The sequence below is a fragment of the Pan troglodytes genome, chromosome 23 (genome assembly GCF_028858775.2).
Source record: "Pan troglodytes isolate AG18354 chromosome 23, NHGRI_mPanTro3-v2.0_pri, whole genome shotgun sequence".
In the NCBI taxonomy this organism is placed as follows: Eukaryota; Metazoa; Chordata; class Mammalia; order Primates; family Hominidae; genus Pan; species Pan troglodytes.
The window spans coordinates 43,522,165-43,543,172 of record NC_086016.1 but is presented as its reverse complement, the minus strand read 5'-3'; the positions used below and the strand labels follow the sequence as shown (position 1 = coordinate 43,543,172).

The following is a 21,008-nucleotide window of genomic DNA, read 5'->3' as shown; positions in this document are numbered from 1 at the left end:
GTCCTCAGGCTAACGTCATGGCGGGGCACAACCTGGTGGTCGTGATTAGGGACTCTGGGGCCTGGGTCCCAGGTTTGCCACTTACTGGCTGTATGACCTTGAATGACCTACTTAACCTCTGTTTACCTTAGATGAGGCAAAATGAGACAATTGGGCAAGTGAGATAAAGATGATAGCTCCTACTGTATACAGCTGTTCTGAGGATCAAACTTAATGCATATAAAGCACCTAAGTAGTACTTGACATATAGTAAGTGCTCATGAATGTTAGCTGTTAATATAATCATAAGGCCCTCTGATCTGCATGCTGCTTAGGTCTCTAACCTCTTAGCTTACCAGTTCTCATCTCCCATGTAAATCAGCCCGAATATTATTATTTATTTCAGAGACAGAGTCTTGCTCTGTCACCCAGGCTGGAGGGCAGTGGCATGATCAAAGCTCACTGAAGCCTCAAATTCCTGGGCTCAAGCAATCCTCCCAACTAAGCCTCCCAAGTAGCTAGGACTACAGGCAAGTGCCATCACACCCAGCTAATTATTTTATTTTTTTAGTAGAGACAGTATCTCACTTTGTTACCCAGGCTGGTCTCAAACTGACCTTAAGCAATCCTCCTGCCTCGGCCTCCCAAAATGTTGGGATTATAGGCATGAGCCACTGTGCCTGTCTCCAAATACTTTTAATTACCTGAGAGTACAAACTCGCTCTTTCTCTCAATGCCCACCCCGCTGCCCCCCAACTCCAGCACCAAGTGCTCTGAGTTGAAGCTCGGTTTGAGGCCCAGTTTTTCTTCTGCATTGCATCTCCAACAACTGGACACAACAGTATGTTGAATGAATGCACGAATGAATGAGAACAGCATCACATGTGGGTTCTGTTTTGGGCTGTTCTCACGTTGCTATAAAGAAATACCTGGGCCGGGCGTGGTGGCTCACGCCTGTAATCCCAGCACTTTGGGAGGCCGAGGCAGGCAGATCACCTGAGGTCATGAGTTTGAGACAAGCCTGGTCAACATGGTGAAACCCCGTGTCTACTAAAACTACAAAAATTAGCCAGTCGTGGTGGCATGTGCCTATACTCTCAGCCACTCAGGAGGCTGAGGCAGGAGAATCGCTTGAACTCAGGAGGCGGAGGTTGCGGTGAGCTGAGATGGCACCTCTGCACTCCAACCTGGGTGACACGCACAAAAAAAAAAGAAAAAAGAAAAAAGAAATACCTGGCTGGTAGTGGTGGCTCATGCCTGTAATCCCAGCACTTTGGGAGGCCGAAGCTGAGGATCACTTGAAGTCAAGAGTTTCAGACCAGCCTGGCCAACATGGCAAAACCTTGTCTCTACTGAAAGTACAAAAATTATCCAGGTGTGGTGGTGCACGCCTGTAATCCCAGCTAGTCTGGAGGCTGAGGCAGAAGAATCGCTTGAAATGGGGAGGTGGAGGTTGCAGTGAGCCCTGATAGCGCCACTGCACTCCAGCCTGGGCAACAGAGCTGGTTAATTTATAAAGAAAATAGGCTGGCTGGGCACGGTGGCTCACGCCTGTAATCCCAGCACTTTGGGAGCCCAAGGCGGGTGGATCATGAGGTCAGGAGATCGAGGCCATCCTGACTAACACGGTGAAACCTCATCTCTACTAAAAATACAAAAAACTAGCTGGGCATGGTAGCGGGTGCCTGTAGTCCCAGCTACTTGGGAGGCTGAGGCAGGAGAATGGCATGAACCCGGGAGGTGGAGCTTGCAGTGAGCCGAGATCACACCACTGCACTCCAGCCTGGGCGACAGAGCAAGACTCCGTCTCAAAAAAAAAAAAAAAAAATAGGTTTAGTTGGCTCATGGTTCCACAGGCTTTACAGCAAGCATGGTACTGGCATAGGCTCAGCTTCCAGGGATGCCTCAGGAAGCTTCCCATGATGTCGGAAATCAAAGGAAGAGCAGGCACATCACATGGGGAAAAAAGGAGCAAGAAAGAGAGTGGGAGGAGGGAGGTGCTACACACTTTTTTTTTTCAAGATGGAGGTTTGCTCTTGCTGCCGAGGCTGGAGTACAATAGCGCGATCTCTGCTCACCAGAACCTCCACCTCCTGGGTTCAAGCGATTCTTCTGCCTCAGCCTTCCTGAGTAGCTGGGATTACAGGCATGCGCCACCACACCCGGCTAATTTTGTATTTAGTAGAGACGGGGTTTCTCCATGTTGGTCAGGCTGGTCTTGAACTCCTGACCTCAGGTGATCCGCCCACCTTGGCCTCCCAAAGTGCTGGGATTACAGGCATGAGACACACGCCTGGCCACCACACACTTTTTTTTTTTGAGACGGAGTCTCACTTTGTCGCCAGGCTGGAGTGCAGTGGTGTGATCTCAGCTCACTGCAACCTCTGCCTCCCGGGTTCAAGTGATTCTCCTGCCTCAGCCTCCCAAGTAGCTGGGACCACAGGCGCGTGCCACCACGCCCGGCTACTTTTTTTTTTTTTTGTATTTTTAGTAGAGACAGAGTTTCACCGTGTTAGCCAGGATAGTCTCAATCTCCTGACCTTGTGATCCACCCACCTCGGCCTCCCAAAGTGATGGGATTACAGGTGTGAACCACCACGCCCGGCCCCGCCACATACTTTTAAATGACCAGATATTGGCTAGGCACGGTGGCTCATGCCTGTAATCTCAGCACTTTGAGAGGCCAAGATCGGGGGGGATCACCTGAGGTCAGGAGTTCGAAACCAGCCTGGCCAACATGGTGAAATCTTATCTAAAAATACAAAAGTTAGCTAAGTGTGGTGGTGGGCACCTGTAATCCCAGCTATTTGGGAAGCTGAGGCAGGAGAATCGCTTGAACCCAGGAGGTGGAGGTTGCATTGAGCTGAGATCATGCCACTGCACTCCAGTCTGGGCGACAGAGCAAGATTCCGTCTCAAAAGAAAAAAAAAAAAAGGCCTGAACCGAAGCAATAGTAGTGGGAGTGGAATAAAGAGGAAACATTTGAGAGGAAGAATTAATGGTAATCCCTAAACACCTTTACTCAATGCTTCCTAGGAATGTGTTAGGGGATTGTGGGAATAAAGAGCTGAAGTAGCATTTGCTGCTGTCCTCAAGTACCTCAAATCCTATAGAAGCACACCTAAAAATAAAATCATAGATGCAGGGAAGGCCACATTTAGCATCACTGCAGCCAGTGTCACTGAGAGATCACTATGCTTGTGAAATCAGCAAATTAAGGCACCATACATTTCCAAGTGCCTCTGTCATTTACCCCAAGGATCTTTTGTAAGTACCTAAATTGTTATTTTGGTTAAAACACACTACAAGCCCGGGCGCGGTGGCTCACACCTGTAATCCCAGCACTTTGGGAGGCTGAGGTGGGCAGATCATGAGGTCAGGAGATCGAGACCATCCTGGCTAACACGGTGAAACCTCGTCTCTACTAAAAAAAATACGAAAAATTAGCCGGGCGTGATGGTGGGCGCCTGTAGTCTCAGCTACTCGGGAGGCTAAGGCACGAGAATGGCGTGAACCCGAGAGGCGGAGCTTGCAGTGAGCCAAGATCGCGCCACTGCACTCCAGCCTGGGCGACAGAGCGAGACTCCGTCTCAAACAAACAAACAAACAAACCCACTACAGTATACATCTACACCCCACCAATTTTTAGAGGCAGGGTAGTGAGGTTCAGACTGGGCCCACCTCTACCACTTGTCAACACGTGATCTTGGGTAAGTTACCAAATTCTCTTAGCCCATGCTATCACGTGAAGATGAATGAGACTGGAATGTCAGCGAGACAGAGCGTGATGGGGCTATAGGAGGGGGGTATGGTCAGATCTTGCAGGGCCGTGTGAACTACCATAAAGGTTTTGGACTTTTCTTCTTTCTTTCTTTTCTTTCTTCTTTCCCTTTTCTTTCTTCTTTCTTCTTCTTCTTCCCCTTCTTCTTTCTTCTTCTTCCGCCTCTCCTTCTTCTTCTTTTTCGTTTAGACATGAGGTGTCACTGTCACCCATGCTAGAGTGCAGCGGCGTGATTGTAGGTCACTGCCTCACTGCAACCTCAAACTCCTGGACTCAAGCGATGCTGCTGTCTCAGGCTTCTGAGTAGGTGGGACTACGGGTGTACACCGCCACGCCCGGCTTGGATCTAGTATTCTAAGTTCAATGGGTTGTGTTTTTTGTTCCAATTTATTATAACTTTTCAATTGGGACATAATGTCTACAAATAAATGCAAAAATCCTGTCGAGTTCAATTAGTTTGGACAATTATATACGTCAATGTTATACCACCGAAAACAAAATACAGAACATTTCCATCATCCCAGAACAGTCCCAAATGCCTCTTTCCTGCCAATTCTGCTTGTCTCCGGAACACTTAAGGGTGCTAAGCATGTTATGTTTGCGGTGGGTTTTTTTTTTAACTTAGATGTGGTAATATATGTTTGCGTTTCCAAAGGATCACTCTGGCTGCGGAGCAGAGGACAGCAAGGCGGGTAAAGCACAGGCCAGGCGAGGGATAATCAGGCGGGATTGCACGGAGGTCGCCTAGCAACAGAAAGCGCTGTCGGGGGCGGGGGAACCGCTCTGCTCCTGTGAAAGGAGGAGGCCCCGCCCTCTCCCCGCCCTCTCTCTGCCCCACGCTGAGCGCGAGCACACAGGCAGCCCCGCCCCGCCTCGGTGGGGTGGACAGAGGCTTCTTATTGGTGAGTTTTCCGGAAGCGATGGATTCGGAATCTCGCCCGCAGTCGCGCAAGCGCGAGCGGCTGTGTGCGGTACGTGGTGCGTGGTGCGTAGTGCGAGCGGCGGCACGTGGCGCGGGTGCGGGGCGTGGCGTGGCGTGGCGGGGTCTCGCGGCGCGGGCGCGCACCCGGAGCTGTGGACGGAGAGTGCCTCCCTCTGGCCTCAGTTTCCTCATGTTGTAGTAGCGGAGCAAGGCCCGGACCGGGCCCCCGAGACCGCCCCGTGCAACCTCACCGCCAGCCTGGGGGCCTCAGCGACCGGGACGGGACCAAGGGGCTCGGGGATTCTCCCTGCCCCCGGCCCTGGTGCGTGACTGACCCTCCTGTTCCCAGAGCCCCCAGCGCAGGCCGGGATGTTCGTCCTGGTGGAGATGGTGGACACCGTCCGGATCCCCCCTTGGCAGTTTGAGAGGAAGCTCAACGACTCCATTGCCGAGGAGCTGAACAAGAAGTTGGCCAACAAGGTACTGGGCCCACGGCTCGCGGGCAGGCCTTGGCGTGGGAGAGCGAGCGCCGCCCACTGGCCGCAGGCCCGGTCTCGGTCATGCCAAGCCCTGGCCGTGGGCAAGCAGCTTAATGTCTCAGAACTTTTCTTCACCGTGAAAGGAGATATTGAAGGGGATCAAAAGGAAATGGGCTTGAAAAAGGGAGTTGTAACTGGAAGTGTTAGATTCCACAATTCTAAATTACTTTGCAATTGCAGGCAAGTTACTGACCCCCTCTGGGCCTCGGTTTCCATTTTTAAAATGGGGATAAAATATTGCTGTCCTTCCAGCCATGCATTGTTTTTGTTGTTGTTGTTGTTCGTTTTGTTTTGTTTTTTGTTTTTGAGACGGAGTCTTGCTCTTTCGTCCAGGCTGGAGTGCAGTGGCGCGATCTCGGCTCACTGCAACCTCCGCCTCCCGGGTTCAAGCGATTCTCCTGCCTCAGCCTCCCGAGTAGCTGGGACAACTACAGGCGCGCGCCACCAGCCCCAGCTAATTTTTGTATTTTTCGTAGAGACGGGGTTTCACCATTTTGGCCAGGATGGTCTCGATCTCTTGATCCCCCCGCCTCGGCCTCCCAAAGTGCTGGGATTACAGGTGTGCGCCATCGCCTCGGGTCAATGCATTGTTTTTGTGAAGATGGAGAGTTCTAGTAGTACAGAATTAACTGTCAGGAGGTTCATCCCTTCATTCCAGCAGCCAATATTTGTGCGCCTTCTCTGTGCTGTGCCTATGTGCCTTAGTGCCAGCTGAGAGGTCTTCCCACTGCCATTTCTTTGACAGTCCTCCCTTTCCAGGTATTCTGTGTCACATCACTCTCTTTCCTTCTTAGACTTTTTCCTTTCCCTCTCCTTGAGAGCAGGGACCTTATCTGCCTTCTTCCCTGAAGTATCCCCTCATTTAGCCAAAGGCTGGCGGGAGTAGATGTCCCATAATTTTCTGTTTTGTGTTTGTGTGTGTGAGACAAGAGTGCCGCTCTTGTCGCCCAGGCTGGGGTGCAATGAAGCGATCTTGGCTCACTGCAACCTCCACCTCCCAGGTTCAAGCTATTCTTCTGCTTCAGCCTCCTGAGTAGCTGGGATTACAGGCACCTGCCACCACACCTGGCTAATTTTTGTACTTTTAGTAGAGACGGGGTTTCACCATGTTGGCCAGGCTGGTCTCAAACTTCTGACCTCAGGTGATCTGCCTGCCTCAGCCTCCCAAAGTGCTGGAATTACAGGTGTGAGCCACTGCGCCCGGCCATTTGTTGACTGAATGAATGAAACAGAGACAAGGCTCTGTGCTATAGTGTGGTGGGAAAGCAGATATGAATGAGAAGGGTCCACAGTTGAGTGGTGGCAAATTGAGGTAAATGTTATGAGGGACAGGTGTTCACACACCTGTGGAACAAAGGAACGTCCCCTGGAATGAGGGGACCTGCAGCTTTGTTGAGGAGGTGGGGTTGAAGGTGAGGTCTGATGGTGAAGTGGAGCCAACCAGAGGATTCCTTTCTAGGGTGGGAGGGGGCTGGGTGGAGAGAAGAGCCCTGAAGGCAGGAACTGGCATGTGCAAAGGCCCTGTGAAGAAGGAATACAGGCCGGGCGTGGGAACTCACACCTGTAATCCCACCACTTTGGGAGGCTGAGGCGGGTGGATCACCCAAGGTCAGGAGTTTGAGACCAGCCTGCCCAACATGGTGAAGCCCCATGTCTACTAAAAATACAAAAAATAGCTGGGCATGGTGGCGGGCACCTGTAATCCCGGCTACTTGGGAGGCAGAGGGAGAAGAATCACTTGAACCCAGGAGGCAGAGGTTGCAGTGAGCTGAAATCGCACCACTGCCTTCCAGCCTGGGTGACAAGAGTGAAACTTTGCTTCAAAAAAAAAAAAAGAAGAAGGGGTAAAATACCCACCATGGTGTGGAAGAGGCTGGTGTGGCTTGGGCAGAGGGGAGGGTGGGCTGGACAGGTGGGTGGGGGCCAGGCCACACAGCCCTGTAGGATGTCGGAGTTGAGGTATTGGTCTTTATCCGTGGAGCATCAGAAGGTGATGGGCTGAGAAGGAGCCAGAAAGAGGATGCTTAGCTGGCTTTATGCATGAGACAGTTCCCTTCAGAAGAGGTGAGGTTGATGTGGGGGTTGCTAGATAGTGAAGGGAACTCATGGAGTCTTTAAGTGGATGGCTTCTGGTTACTTTGTGAGGTTGAAGATGAGGGTCTGTTGGGGGATGGAGGTATGGACCTTGAGAGAGAAGGTGTGGAAAGTCCAAGAAGGGAATATAGTCCCTTTGGGGTAGAGGTCCTGTTGGGACAAGTCTTTTAGTATTTGATTAGATGAATCGTTTGAGAGGGGCCCACACAGAAATCCATGGTCTGACAAAGGGCACAGATCTTGTGGCATTATCTTGGTGAGGTCTGGCCACGACTCTGAGTTCTCTGAGCTTCTTGCTAATTCTTGGACAGTTCTTGCAAGGGTTCTAAGTGGGGGTGATGACTCGGTGGCAGATAAGCAGACACTGAGGAGCCAGTCGTTTGAACCACAGTGGTGTGGGGTGAGGGCATGGGATTTCTGCACATTCTTGGGGCCTAGGTCTTGTGTCCCTCTGCCAGCTGCAGTCCCTGTGGCTGCGTCTGTGTGTCTGAGATGTTGTGAGCACAGTGGGGTTTAGCTGTGGCTGTGACGCTCACTAAACTGTGAGCTCTGGCATTGGCTTTGGGATGTCGGAGAGTGCACGTTTAGGCAGCATTCCTGTCACTGGTCCTCACTAGTAATAACAAAGATCCTTGATGATGATGGTTTCCAATACACGAGCCAGGTACAAGGCTAGGGGCTTCACATCTGTTATCTCTCTTTATTTTATAACTCTGCAGCCTGGTATTTCACATTTGCACATGGGGAGACCGAGGCTCAGAGAGGTGAAGTGACCCTCTTGGCAGTCACACAGTGGGTGGTGGAGCTGGCCTTGGAACCTGGACCTGTTTTGTCACCCGAGGCCCTGCTCCTTCCAGAGCTCTGCATCCTTCTGAGGTTCCTTACCCTGGTCCCCTCCACAAACTCATTTTCACCTAAAAAAGGAGATAATCAAGGCTTGCTTGTGGTTGTGAGGGGCTCAGATTGCCTGGGAGCTGGGCCTGTGGTCACTCTGTATCCATGTGTACTTGTGTGTCTGTGTTTGTATGCATGCAGGTCGTGTACAACGTGGGACTCTGCATTTGTCTGTTTGATATCACCAAACTGGAGGATGCCTATGTGTTCCCTGGGGATGGCGCATCACACACCAAAGGTGGGTATCTTCTGTCCCTGGGGCATTGGGTTTCTTGGGGCTCAGTTTTCTGTAGCCAAAGGTCAAGCCAAATCCAGGTTCAGTGGTGCGTGCCTGTAAGGCTGAGGGCGGAAGGATCTCTTGAGCTACAGAGTTCAAGGCCAGCCTGGGCAACATAGCAAGACCCTGTCTTTAAATACATAAATAAAATATGAAAAAATTTTAAAAGGCTAAAGCCAAAGAGATGGCCAGAGGGTGGTGGGAGTCCTGGAGGCTGGGAGATGTGGGGCCTCATCCTGAATCGGCCAGGAATTGACCTGGTGACAGCGGCAGACTTCTCTTCTCTGGGCCTCTGTTCCCTCATCTGTGAGGCCTGGGATGTGGACTAGTTGGTTTTCAAGGCCTCTTCAGCTCTGACTTCATAGCTCTGTGTCTGTGCCCTTTTGGTCTCATTGCTACTGAGCCCTGCACCTTGTCCATTCCTCGGGCTGCCCGCTGCCTGTGGAGAGCAGACGGAAGGGGGATCAGCAGGCTGGCTGGGGGTGGGGGACTTCGATAGTAGGACACAGTAGGTAAGAGTGTGGCCTCAAGATTCAAAGCTGAGCTCTGCTTCTTACTAGCTGTGTGTCCTGGCTGAATATGTCATTGCTCTGTGCCTCTGCTTCCTCATCTGTCAGTTGCAGTTCAGGATGTCAACTGCAGTTCAGGATAGATTTTATATTCTAAGACCATTGTGAGGATTAAGGAGTTAATACGTGAAAGCTCTTAGGACAGAGCCTTGGCACCTAACGAGCACTCAGTGACTTATCAGCGTGGATTGTTTCTCCCTATTCTGTCGGTCAGTTGGGTGGTTTTCCTCTCATCTGGCTGGCCTGGGGCTGGACAATCTAGGATGGTCTCACATTCTGAAGGTTGGCAGACTGGTTGGTTACTGGGGGCCTGGGCTGGGCTGGCCCATCTCTGCCCCACATGGTCTCATCTTTCAGTAGGCCAGGCTGGGCTTGGCGGTTTTAAGGTTCCAAAGTTCAGTGCGTAAGTACTTCTCAAGCCTCTGCTTCCATCCCATTGGCTAGGGTGAGGGGATGGAGAAACAGACTTCACCTCTGGGTGGGAGAAACTGCAGTCACATTGCAAAAGGGTGTGCATCCAGGAATGGAAGGTGATTACCAGATCCTGGAAGGAGGGAGGAGTAGAGAGAGGACCACCCTGAGAGGAGCCAGGACCACCAGTCAAGGGAGGTGATGAGCCCCAGGAGAGGGGCATTCTTCTTTCTCATGTCTGGACCAAACCAGTGTATAGGAGATGGTGAGAGGCCCATTGAGATGGTTCAGGCTCCCAGAGCGCAGGCGCCAAGCCTGCCATCCATTGGGCGCTCAGAGCGCAATTCTCAGCCTGCCCCAGGCCTCCGCCTGAGTCAGAATCTTGGGGGATGGGCCCAAATACTTTTTTTTTTTTTTTTTTAAGACAGAGTCTTGCTCTGTTGCCCAGGTTGGAGTGCAGAAGTGTGATCTTGGCTCACTGCAACCTCCACCTCCCAGCATCAAGCAATTCTCCTGCCTCAGCCTCCCGAGTAGCTGGGATTACAGGCACGTGCCACCACGCCTGGCTAATTTTTGTATTTTTAGTAGAGGGGGGTTTCACCATGTTGGTCAGGCTGGTCTTGAACTCCTGACCTCGTGATCCGCCCACCTCGGCCTCCCAAAGTGCTGGGATTACAGGCATGAGCCACTGCCCCCAGCCCCAAAGACTGTTTTAACAAGGTACCAGGTGGTTGTCACACAAGCTCATGTTGGATAAGCCCTGCTGTAGTCCATACTGGTCAGCCTCTCAGCACAGAGATGCCAGAACATTCCCAAGTATGCTGTGAGACTGCCTAGTGTCTGTGTCCAGCCATTCAGGGAATTAATTAGTTCGCATGGATGTTACCATGGTACGCCGAGAGGCCGAAGAAACAGGCTGTCTTTGTACAGACTAGGAGCATTTTCATTAGCAGAGAAATAAGATTGCAGTGTGAAAACAACCACGAGGGCCTCTGTTTACAGAGAAGGATGCCAGGCTGAGCCCAGTCTCCGCATTTGGACAGGGGCCTTGGTTGTCCAGGAGACAAGTGGTAATAGGTACTAGAACTTCCAGAAAAACTTGGAGAAAAAAGTCAAGTTGCGGCCGAGTGTGGTGGCTCACGCTTGTAATCCCAGAACTTTGGGAGGTAAAGGCGGGTGGATCACCTGAGGTCAGGAGTTCTAGACCAGCCTGGCCAACATGGCAAAACCTCATCTCTACTAAAACTACAAAAAAAGCCAGGCACGATGGCTCACTTCTGTAATCCCAGCACTTTGGGAGGCCGAGGCGGGCAGATCATGAGGTCAGGAGATCTGGCTAACACGGTGAAACCCTGTCTCTACTAAAAATAGAAAACATTAGCCAGGTGTGGCGGCAGGCACCTGTAGTCCCAGCTACTCAGGAGGCTGAGGCAGGAGAATGGAGTGAACCCAGGAGGCGGAGCTTGCAGTGAACCGAGATCGCACCACTGCACTCCAGCCTGGGCAACAGAGTGAAACTCCGTCTCAAAAAAAAAAAAAAAAAAAAAAAATTAGCTGGGTGTGGTGGCACATGTCTGTAATCCCAGCTACTCTGGAGGCTGAGGCAGGAGAATCGCTTGAACCCAGGAGGCAGAGGTTGCAGTGAGCTGAGATTGTGCCACTGCACTCCACCCTGGGCGACAGGGTGAGACTGTGTCTCAAAAAAAAAAAAAAAAAAATTAGCCAGGTCTGGTGGTGTACACACCTGTAATCTCAGCTCCCTGGGAGGTGGAGGTGGAGGCAGGAGAATCGCTTGAACCCAGGAGGCCAAGAACACGCCGCTGCACTCCAGCTGGGTGACAGAGAGAGACCCCGTCTCAAAAAAAAAAAGTTGGAGGAAATTCTGTCTATTCAATTGGAAGATTTCTACTGCTGGCTTTTATTAGCCCCCACCCTCATCTGTCCTGAGTCTCTGTTTTCTTGGGAACCAGGTGGGAGGCATGGAGTGATCACAAGGACCTAGATTTGAATTAATTCTGGCTCTGGTCTCCTGGATGGGGACCTTGGGCGGGTACCTCTGCTTCTCTCTGCCTTGGTTTCCTCCTCTGTACAATGGGGTTAACCCTGCAGCTATAAAAGTCCTGTTGAGCACCATGCAGGGTGAACTGTGATTTTGTGGTGGGAACCAATTGCCATGCTTTGAGGCTGATGCCTGACCCCAGGCCCTGTTCCCACTGCTCCCTCTCCTGCAACCCCACAGCCTCACTCAGGGCTGTCACTGAGCCAGTGCTGAAGGGCTCAGCACCAGGTCATGCTGTGCCTTCACCTTTGCTCAGAGGAATATTTATTTGCCTGGGCCTTGGGAGCAGTTGCTTGACCTGTCTGAAACTCGGTTTCCCTATCTGTGCACACAGTATAATAACAGTAATAGAGCCTTCCTCCTTCATCAAATATCTGTGAGGAGTCAACGAGCAAGTCTGAGTGAAGCTGTGGTCTAGCGCCCCGCACGTGGGGAGTGCTCACAGATGATGGCCTTTGTGGCATGGGACCCTGACCCCCACTGGCCAAGTTTATCCCTCGACATTTGGTGCCAGCCCGTGTTCCCCACATCCTCCAAGCCTGGGACCTGCTATACCCTGCCCCTGCCTGCCCCATACTGATTGGGGGCCCTGCTCTCAGTCTAGAGCAGCGCTCCTTTGTGACCACCTTTAGTTATTTATTTTTTAACATTTTTAAATGTTATATTGATTTGCAAATCGGGCAGCCTCCTCAGCCAGAGTTGGTGCAGAGACACCCCCCACCTTTTTTTTTTTTAAAAGCCTTTTTTTTTTTTTTTTTTTTTTTTGAGAGACAGAGTCTTCTCTGTCACCCAGGCTGGAGTGCAGTGGCACCATCTTGGCTCACTGCAACCTCTCTGCCTCCCGGGTTGAAGCCATTCTCCTGCCTCAGCTTCCCGAGTAGCTGAGATTACAGGTGCCCACCACCACGCCTGGCTAATTTTTGTATTTTTAGTAGAAATGGGGTTTTGCCATGTTGGCCAGAATAGTCTTGAACTCCTGACCTCCGGCGATCCGCCCGCCTTGGCCTCCCAAAGTGCTGGGATTATAGGCATGAGCCACTGCGCCTGGCCTTTTTTTTTTTTTTTTAAACCTTTTTTGACATGTTTATCATTTATTTCATTTTTTTCTATTGTGGTAAAATATACATAACATGAAATTTACCAATTTAAACATTTTAAGTGTGTAAGTCAGTGGCATTAGGCACGTTCATATTCTTATGCAACCTTCACCGCCATCCACCTCCAGAACTTTCATTTTTTTTAAGATGGAGTCTTGCTCTGTCGCCCAGGCTGGAGTGCAGTGGCGTGATCTCGGCTCACTGCAAGCTCCGCCGCCCGGGTTCACGCCATTCTCCCGCCTCAGCCTCCCGAGTAGCTGGGACTACAGGCGCCCGCCACCACGCCTGGCTAATTTTTTTGTGTGTTTTTAGTTGAGATGGGGTTTCATCATGTTAGCCAGGATGGTCTCGATCTCCTGACCTCGTGATCCGCCCGCCTCGGGCTCCCAAAGTGCTGGGATTACAGGTGTGAGCCACTGTGCCCGGCCCACCTCCAGAACTTTTTCATAGGGCAGATATGGTGGCTCATGCCTGTAATCCCAGCACTTTGGGAGTCTGAGGCGGGCAGATCACTTGAGCCCAGGAGTTCGAGACCAGCCTGGGCAACATGCTAAAACCCTGTCTCTAAAAAAATGCAAGAGTTTCACTCTTGTTGCCCACGCTGGAGTGCAGTGGTGCAGTCTCGGCTCACTGCAACCTCTGCCTCCCGGGTTCAAGCAATTCTGCCTCAGCCTCCCAAGTAGCTGGGATTACAGGCATGCACCACCATGCTCAGCTAATTTTGTATTTTTAGTAGAGATGGGGTTTCTCCATGTTGATCAGGCTTGTCCTGAACTCCCGACCTCAGGGGATCATCCTGCCTTGGCCTCCCAAAGTGCTGGGATTACAGGCGTGAGCCACAGCGCCCGGCCTGCTCAGCTAATAATTTTTGTATTTTTAGTAGAGACTGGGTTTTGCCATGTTGGCCAGGCTGGTCTCAAACTCCTGGCTTCAAGTGATCCGCCCGCCTCGGCCTCCCAAAGTTCTGGGATTACAGGCGTGAGCCACTGCGCCCAGCTTCCTTCGTCTTCTTGATGGTCCTTTAGACTCATCCTTTCTGACTTTCCAGGCATCCCCTCTGCAGGCTACACATCCCTAGACCTCCAGGTGGGGCTCTTGTGAGATGAACTGCAGATCCAGCACTCTCCTGGCTGACCAGCCTGTTGCTCTGTGTCCTTCTGTTTTTTCACTGAGATATAATTCACATACCACAAAATTCACCCTTTCAAAGCATACAATTTAGTGGCTTTGTATATTAAGAGTTGTGCAACCATCACCACTATCTTTTTTTTTAATTACATTATCACCATTTTGCAACTCCTTATGAAGACAGATCTCATCAATGATCATTAACTTTTTAGCTTCCCCCAAAGAGAGACAAACAAGCATTATATAGTTCCTGATGGAAGAACTCAACACCAATTATGAGGCAGTTCTGTTGCTAAACGTTAGGACTTGAATCTATTAAAAATTCTAGATGCAAGTTCCAGTTCGGAGGAACTGTAGGAATGGAGGAATACAGTGATTGGCACCACAGGCCTCCAGGGGTTATGGTAGGTAGGCAGATATGAGCAGGGCAGGAGAGGGCCCCCTACCACCAGGAACAACACCCTCATCAGCTAAGCCATCACCACTATCTAATTCCACATTTTTTTTTTTTTTTTTGACAGAGTTTCACTCTTGTTGCCCAGGCTGGAGTGCAATGGCGCAGTCTCAGCTCACTGTAACCTCTGCCTCCTGGTTTCAAGCAATTCTCATGCCTCAGCCTCCCAAGTAGCTGGGATTATAGGCACCCAATACCATGCCTGGCTAATTTTTGTATTTTTTTAGTAGAGACGGGGTTTCACCATGTCGGTCAGGATGGTCTCGAACTGCTGACCTCAGGTGATCCGCCCGCCTCGACCTCCCAAAGTGCTGGGATTACAGACTTGAGCCACCGTGCGCGGGGCCATTCCACAGCGTTTTTATCACCCTACAAAGAAACCCCGCCCAGTAGCAGTCACTGCTAATCCTGTCCTTCACCCAGCCTCTGGCAGCCACTTAACTGCTTTCTGTCTCTGTGGATGTTGTTCTGGACACTGTACATGAATGGAGTCGCACACTGTGTGGCTTTTGTGTCTGGCTGCTTTCACTTGGCCCCATGTGAAGGTTCAGCCCGAGGTTCAGCCACACTGTAGTGCATGTCAGAATTCCTTCCTTTGTAAGGCTGCATAATATTCCATTGTGTGTCTCCAGCATGTTTTGTTTACTCATCCATCCATGGGGGACTCCGGGTGCCCAGCATTTGCTTTTGGATGTGGTTGTTCCAGCCTGGGGCTCCCTGGGCGCAGGATCATGTGCTGTCCCACCCCTGTGAGCCCAGTGCCCAGACTGGGCCTGGCACAAACCTGGTGCAGGCTCTGTGAAGTTTTTTTTTTTTTGAGACGGAGTCTTGCTCTGTTGCCCAGGCTGGAGCGCAGTGGCATGATCTTGGCGTACTGCAACCTCCACCTCCTGGTTCAAGTGATTCTCCTGCCTCAGCCTCCTGAGTGGCTGGGATCATAGGCACCTGGTACCACACCCGGCTAATTTTTGTATTTTGGTAGAGACGGGGTTTTATCATGTTGGCCAGGCTGGTCTCAAACTCCTGACCTCAGGTGATCTGCCCACCTCGGCCTCCCAAAGTGCTAAGATTACAGACTTGAGCCACCCTGCCCGGCCTCTGTGAGGATTTATTAAACCAAACTGAATGTTGGGTCATGTAGGGGACAGGGTTTTTCCATCTGTGCGTAAGTGGCCCTTGGCCGCCCTCATCTGCTCTCTGGGAGGTCAGCACAAGGCCCAGTCATCTTCATGGTGGCTGTGATGGCTCACGTTTGTGTCTTCCCAGGGTGAGAGGTCCATCGGCTGCCTCTCCTCATGCCCTGCTGATGCCAGGGAGCCAGGGGCCAGGGTCCCTGCCGTCCTGGGGGGCATGTTGGCTGACTAAATGGTTGACGGCATCGTGGAAGCCTGTGTTTGGGATTAAACCTGTCTGAGGAAGGCAAGATTCGACCCGGTGGCCCTGTCTGGTGGGTACAGAAAGACCAGGTGTCTCCCCATGGCTATGTGGCTGTGAGTGGGTCACCCTGGCTCTGAGCCACTGCCTTATCCTCACGGTGGGAACTCTGTTGGTGACCAGCAGGGGGCAGCCGCGTGCCGATTCTCAGGTCAGCGTTGGACTCCCACTTTGGGGCTTCGAGCAAGGGCCTGAGTGACAAGGTGACATACAGCTAATGCCAGGGCCTGGGGTCAGAGTGTGCGATGTGGGCACAGACCCCACCTGGTGTTTTCCTTGCAGTCAGGTGAGTGGGGACCACCTGCAGCATGGCCTGGAACCCACAGAGGCATTTTTGCTGGGCTGCTGGCCTGCGCCTCACAACACCAGGGCATTTTTAGCCTCCTCTCCAGGTCAGAGCTGTGCCTGGCGCCGACTTTGCTGCTCAGCAGGAGGTGGGAGTTTCCAAACCCTGCGTTCTTTACCAGTTGCTTCTGCCCTTTTTAGGAGCTGAAGGAGAGCCTGGAGGGAGGTTGAAATTGACTTTGGAGCCACTGATGGCTCAGAATCTGGGCTCAGGTGTGAGTAACCTGGCAGTTTTGGGAGTGCCCAGTTACAGGACAGCTGCTGCTGGCCCCTTGTGGGGGCCATGCTGTGAACTTGCAGGAGACAAAGGGAGGGTCTAGGCCTGCAGGGGGATGTGGCATGGAGCAGCCACACAGGCCCCAGGTGTGCTGGCACCTGAGGGTGACATGGGAGCGCACTGGGGCCCCGGTCAGCATCACTGATGGGCTCTCTTCATTTCCAGTCCATTTTCGCTGCGTGGTGTTTCATCCATTCCTAGATGAGATTCTCATTGGGAAGATCAAAGGCTGCAGCCCAGAAGGAGTGCACGGTAACAGTGGCCCTGACGCCTCAGACAAGACTTGGGAACACTGTGGGGCCAGGAGGTCTGTGTCCATCCACATGGTCAGGGGAGGGCTCAGGTGTCGAGGCCGAACCTTCCCCGTGGTGTCAGAGAAGCTTGCCCACCCTCCCTTTTATGTGTTGTGTGAGGACCTCCGTCAGCAGTGCGGTTTCACTGTGAGGCCGTCACTCAGGACTTCAGGGTGGGCACTGAAGCTGGCGGAAGTGACTGGGAGTCTTCAGCGCCCACTGGCCCCTGTTGTATGCAGAGGTTTTGGGGACTAGGTGCTCCGGGCTTTGCCCAGGGCTGCTCCGCTATGTGGGTGGTGTAGGCAGAGGCATTAGGTGGGGAAGGGGCCTAGGTTTCCACAGCGACATCCGCCTCGTGGGCAGCCCCAGGCAGGGCTTGCCTGTCAAGCATAAGACCCCGCAGTGTTTGGCGTCCACTGGGACCCCCATCTCAGGCCGTCACCTGCTTCCTTCCTTCCAGTCTCTCTAGGCTTCTTCGATGACATTCTCATCCCCCCAGAGTCACTGCAGCAGCCAGCCAAGTTGTATCCTCCAAGGGTTAAAGTGGTTTGTCACAGAGGAGCTCAGGCCTCTCCAAAGGAAGGTCCCCACTCCTTAGGGTGGCCTTTGGGGCCTGTAACCTGATGTCACTGGCCTCTGTGCCTGCCCCTCACCTGTGCTTTTGCTCCAGAGGCACCAGCCTGTCTGTGCCTCCCATGCAGGGAGTCATGTGATGTCCACATGCCTGTCTTTGTCGGGGCCATCAGGCTTGGCTCTCTGGGTTGTACACTGCACACCATTAGAGCTGTGGTGTCCTGGGGGACACCATTCACTTCCGGTTCACTTCACTTAGGTTGTCCCTGCAGGAATCATCTTAAAGATCACTTGCCCTGGAGGCATGCGCTGGTCCCTGGGACGTGAGGCCTTGCCTGTGTGCCGGGTCATGGGCTAAGATGTGTTCCTCCTGGGCCTCCGTTGTCCCTGTCCCACCCCTCACCTTGCTGCACTGGGGTTGTCTGTTTCTGTGGGGCTATCCACAAATCTGAGACTCCTCACTGGGAAGGACTCTGACGTGTCACAGCTGTACCCACGGTGCACAGCACGGGACCTGGCACAGAGGCAGGACCCAACAGTGGGACTGCCACCAGAGAACCCATGGCTCCACTGTGTGGGCTCTGCCAGGGACGATGGAGAGCCAAGGGGGACTGCCCTGGCTGGGTGGCCGCACGGCTCTGGGTCTGCGTGTGACTCCAGGATGTGTTAGAAAACCTGGCGCAGCCCGGCTGGTTCTCTCACCACCTGTCATCCAAGTGGGCAGGTGACCTCCCATCCCACTATGTCCTCTTGAAAACGGCAAGTCTTTGGGTGCCCATCAGCCCGTCACAAGGCTTTGATGAAAAGGGTGTGTGGGGCTCCGTGGCAGGAGGCCCAGGTTGCTCTTGTCTTGAGAGATGGGACTCGGACCCTGTCTCGTCCCCTCCTGCTCTGGTGCTCTGAGATCCATGTGCGTCTGGCCGTGGTGCCTGGCTGGGGACCCCATGTTCCCCTTCCTGGGTCCTGGCCTCCAAGAGCGCTTGTTCCTCTCTGTTTGGCCCAGGCCTTGTACATGGGGCTGGGACCTGCTTTTCCTGTGACTTCCCAGCCACAGTGATCTCACCCTGAGATTGGTTTTTCCTGCGGGGTCGGGGAGTGGGTGCTGAGGGAAGCCCCTCCCACTATCTGGTTGCTGCCTTGACCCTGGACCCCCTCAGCGACGAAGCGGAGCAGGTGTGGGTGTGGGAGTACGAGACGGAGGAAGGAGCGCACGACCTCTACATGGACACCGGCGAGGAGATCCGCTTCCGGGTGGTGGACGAGAGCTTTGTTGACACGTCCCCCACAGGGCCCAGCTCAGCAGATGCCACCACTTCCAGTGAGGAGCTGCCAAAGAAGGAGGCTCCGTACACGCTTGTGGTGAGTGGCTCTGATGGTGCTGAAGCCCCCATGAGGCGGGAGAGCCGGAGTGCAGGGCTGGAAGCTGTGTCCTGGGGCTTCTGCTCTGGGATCTCCCCCAGCAGGTCAGGGATCCTGTTTGGGGGGTCTTGGCTGGTCACTTCTCCCTGGAGAGCCTGAGTTTCTGTAGGCCAGGGCTGTGAGGCAGTAAAAGTACATGGCTGCTGGTGGGGTGGGCGAGTCAGCTTGCAAAGGGGACAGAGCTCACGCTGGACAAGACCACTGATAAAGCGGCTTTGAGGCCAAGTGCAGTGGCTCACATCTATAATCCCAGCACTTTGGGAGGCCAAAGTGGGAGGATCGCGTGAGGCCAGGAGTTTGAGACCAGCCTGGCTAAAAAAGTGAGAAGTTGTCTCTATAAAAAACAATTAGCAGGGCATGGTGGCGTGCCCTGTGGTCCCAGCTACTTGGGAGGCTGAGATGGGAGTATCCCTTAAGCCCAGGAGTTCAAGGTTGTGCCACTGCATTACAGCTTGGGCAACACAATGAGATGCTATCTTTAAGAAATTGGGGGGTAGGGAGGGGTTTGAGGGAGAAAGAAATCAAGGAAGGGGCTTGGGAGAGACCAAAGCCCTGAGATTAAGGGTAGGGCTGCTGGGGCACAGTGGCTCACGCCTGTAATCCCAGCACTTTGGGAGGCCAAGGTGGGCGGATCACGAGGTCAGGAGATTGAGACCATCCTGGCTAACACGGTGAAACCCCATCTCTACTAAAAATACAAAAAATTAGCCGGGTGTGGTGGCGGGCGCCTGTAGTCCCAGCTACTTGGGAGGCTGAGGCAGGAGAATGGTGTGAACCCGGGAGGTGGAGGTTGCAGTGAGCCAAGATTGTGCCACTCCACTCCAGCCCGGGTGACAGTGCGAGACTGTCTCAAAAAAAAAAAAAAAAAAAAAAAAAAATGGGTAGGGCTCCCTGTAGGAGCAGCATTGCAGCAGTGGTGAAATAAAAGGGAGGGCTCTGGGGAAGAGTGGCTTTCAAGGCTGCTCCCTGTTGGATGCATCTGGAGCATGGGCCTTGTGTTTGCTCAGCCTTCCTGCCACGATTAGAACCTAGGTGGCCCTGGAGGGCAGGCCTAAGGGTGAGGAAGGGTCCCTGACCCTATCAGGGCCTGGAGTCCCTGGAGAGGGGTCTGCGCCCTGCGTGCCGCGTGCCCGTCGGGAGCACTGCTGTGGCTCCCACATCTCTCCAGAGCCTCTTGGCTGCCGTGTGCCCCGCCTCCTCTTTGCCTGTGCTGGGCCTGCTGGGCTCCCTTCACCTCCTGTCCAGGTTGGTTCAAGCCAGCATGTCAGTGAAATGTGCGTGTTCTTTATCCCTGGCAGGGATCCATCAGTGAGCCAGGCCTGGGCCTTCTCTCCTGGTGGACCAGCAACTAGCCCTGGGGCTGGACAGTGGACCCTACCAGCCTGCGGGAAGGTGGTACGGCCGGCTGTGAAGACAACAGCAGCTGAGGCCGATGCTAAGGAGATAGTGTCTCGAGCTGGACAGTGAGGCAAGGCCAGGAGTGCCCACCAGCTTGCCCCGCTCCTCCACCATCTAGGCCCTGCTCCTCCTTCACTGCAGTGATGGATCCATCTGTGGCTGTGGCTGTTGGGCCTCCACTGACCTTGACTGAAAAGACCCTTCCTGGACCCTGGACTTGACAACAAACGGCACAGACACCAATCACTCACAGAACAGTCACTGGTTTTGGATTCTTGTTTTCCTTGCAAGAACAAAAGGTTCTCTAGAATCCTTCAGCCACCAATGAAATGATCAGGCAGGAGAAAAACTTTAGATGGGAGTCTTGTCATCAAAAATAAATACAGTTGCATGGAGCTGCTTAAGATCTGAACCAAACTAAAAACAGGAAGACGGGGGCTAAAAAGTTATTTTAAGAACCCCCCCACCACAACCACAGTCACTCCGTGGGCTAAGCGGGGAGCAGGAAGCATGTCTGGTCACACCATCTTGGAATAGGAAGCCATGGCTGGACGGATCGGATCCACTGATGGCACACGTGGAGCTGAACTTGACGCCAGCGGTGGGGCAGGGAGGCACTGCCCTCACTGTTGCAGCTCCTTCATTCTGTTGAGGGCACTGCCAGCGCGGAACCACTCAATCTGCGTCTCGTTGAAGGTGTGGTTCAGGAGGATGGTCTCCTGGGTCCCGTTGGGGTGCTTGATGATGCACTTCAGGGGCTGCAAGGAGAAGGTGGGTGTGGGTGGAAGTGGTGGGTACTGTGTGCCCTTGGCCCTGCAGGGGGGTCAGGGAGACAGGGCACTGCCTGGGGACCTAGGAGGTCAGCAGGCAAACCAAATCCTAGGCCAGTCTGTGCCTGATGGCCCAGGTCAGACCCAGGTGGCACCTACAGGGGATTCCTGGGGCCCAGAGGGTCCTGCAGTGGGTGGGCTGTCCCCTGAGTGCCAGGTCCTGGTGAGTAAAGGGAGGTTGGGGAGGTGTGAGGGCCCCAGGTTGACCCCAACCCCCAACTCTGAGAAGGCACTT

At 53.1% G+C, this 21,008-nt stretch overlaps 2 protein-coding genes across 7 annotated transcripts in view; one reads left to right on the top strand and one right to left on the bottom strand.

Moving 5' to 3' along the window:
* Nucleotides 1-4,572: 4,572 nt before the first annotated feature.
* Nucleotides 4,573-20,338, top strand: POLR3H (RNA polymerase III subunit H). 3 transcript variants are annotated; one of them, XM_063807929.1, is made up of 7 exons: nt 4,573-4,662; nt 5,032-5,162; nt 8,351-8,447; nt 16,426-16,512; nt 17,014-17,077; nt 18,284-18,485; nt 19,844-20,338. In XM_063807929.1, exons 2-7 carry the CDS (start codon nt 5,052-5,054, stop codon nt 19,895-19,897), a joined length of 615 nt encoding a protein of 204 aa, XP_063663999.1. In that variant the 5' UTR covers nt 4,573-4,662; nt 5,032-5,051; the 3' UTR covers nt 19,898-20,338. The 3 variants fall into 3 exon arrangements, with proteins under 3 accessions (XP_063663999.1, XP_016794756.1, XP_016794757.1); XM_016939267.4 differs by lacking the exon at nt 4,573-4,662 and adding an exon at nt 4,683-4,731; XM_016939268.3 differs by lacking the exon at nt 4,573-4,662 and adding an exon at nt 4,702-4,745.
* ACO2 (aconitase 2) overlaps nt 20,206-21,008 on the bottom strand; it is a 60,166-nt gene continuing 59,363 nt past the window's right edge. For all 4 annotated transcript variants that reach the window (XM_016939265.3, XM_063807926.1, XM_063807925.1 and 1 more), the window contains exon 18: nt 20,206-20,701. In XM_016939265.3, coding sequence (XP_016794754.1) covers nt 20,567-20,701 — 135 coding nt within the window. In that variant the 3' untranslated portion in view covers nt 20,206-20,566. The remainder of the gene's footprint in view (nt 20,702-21,008) is intronic.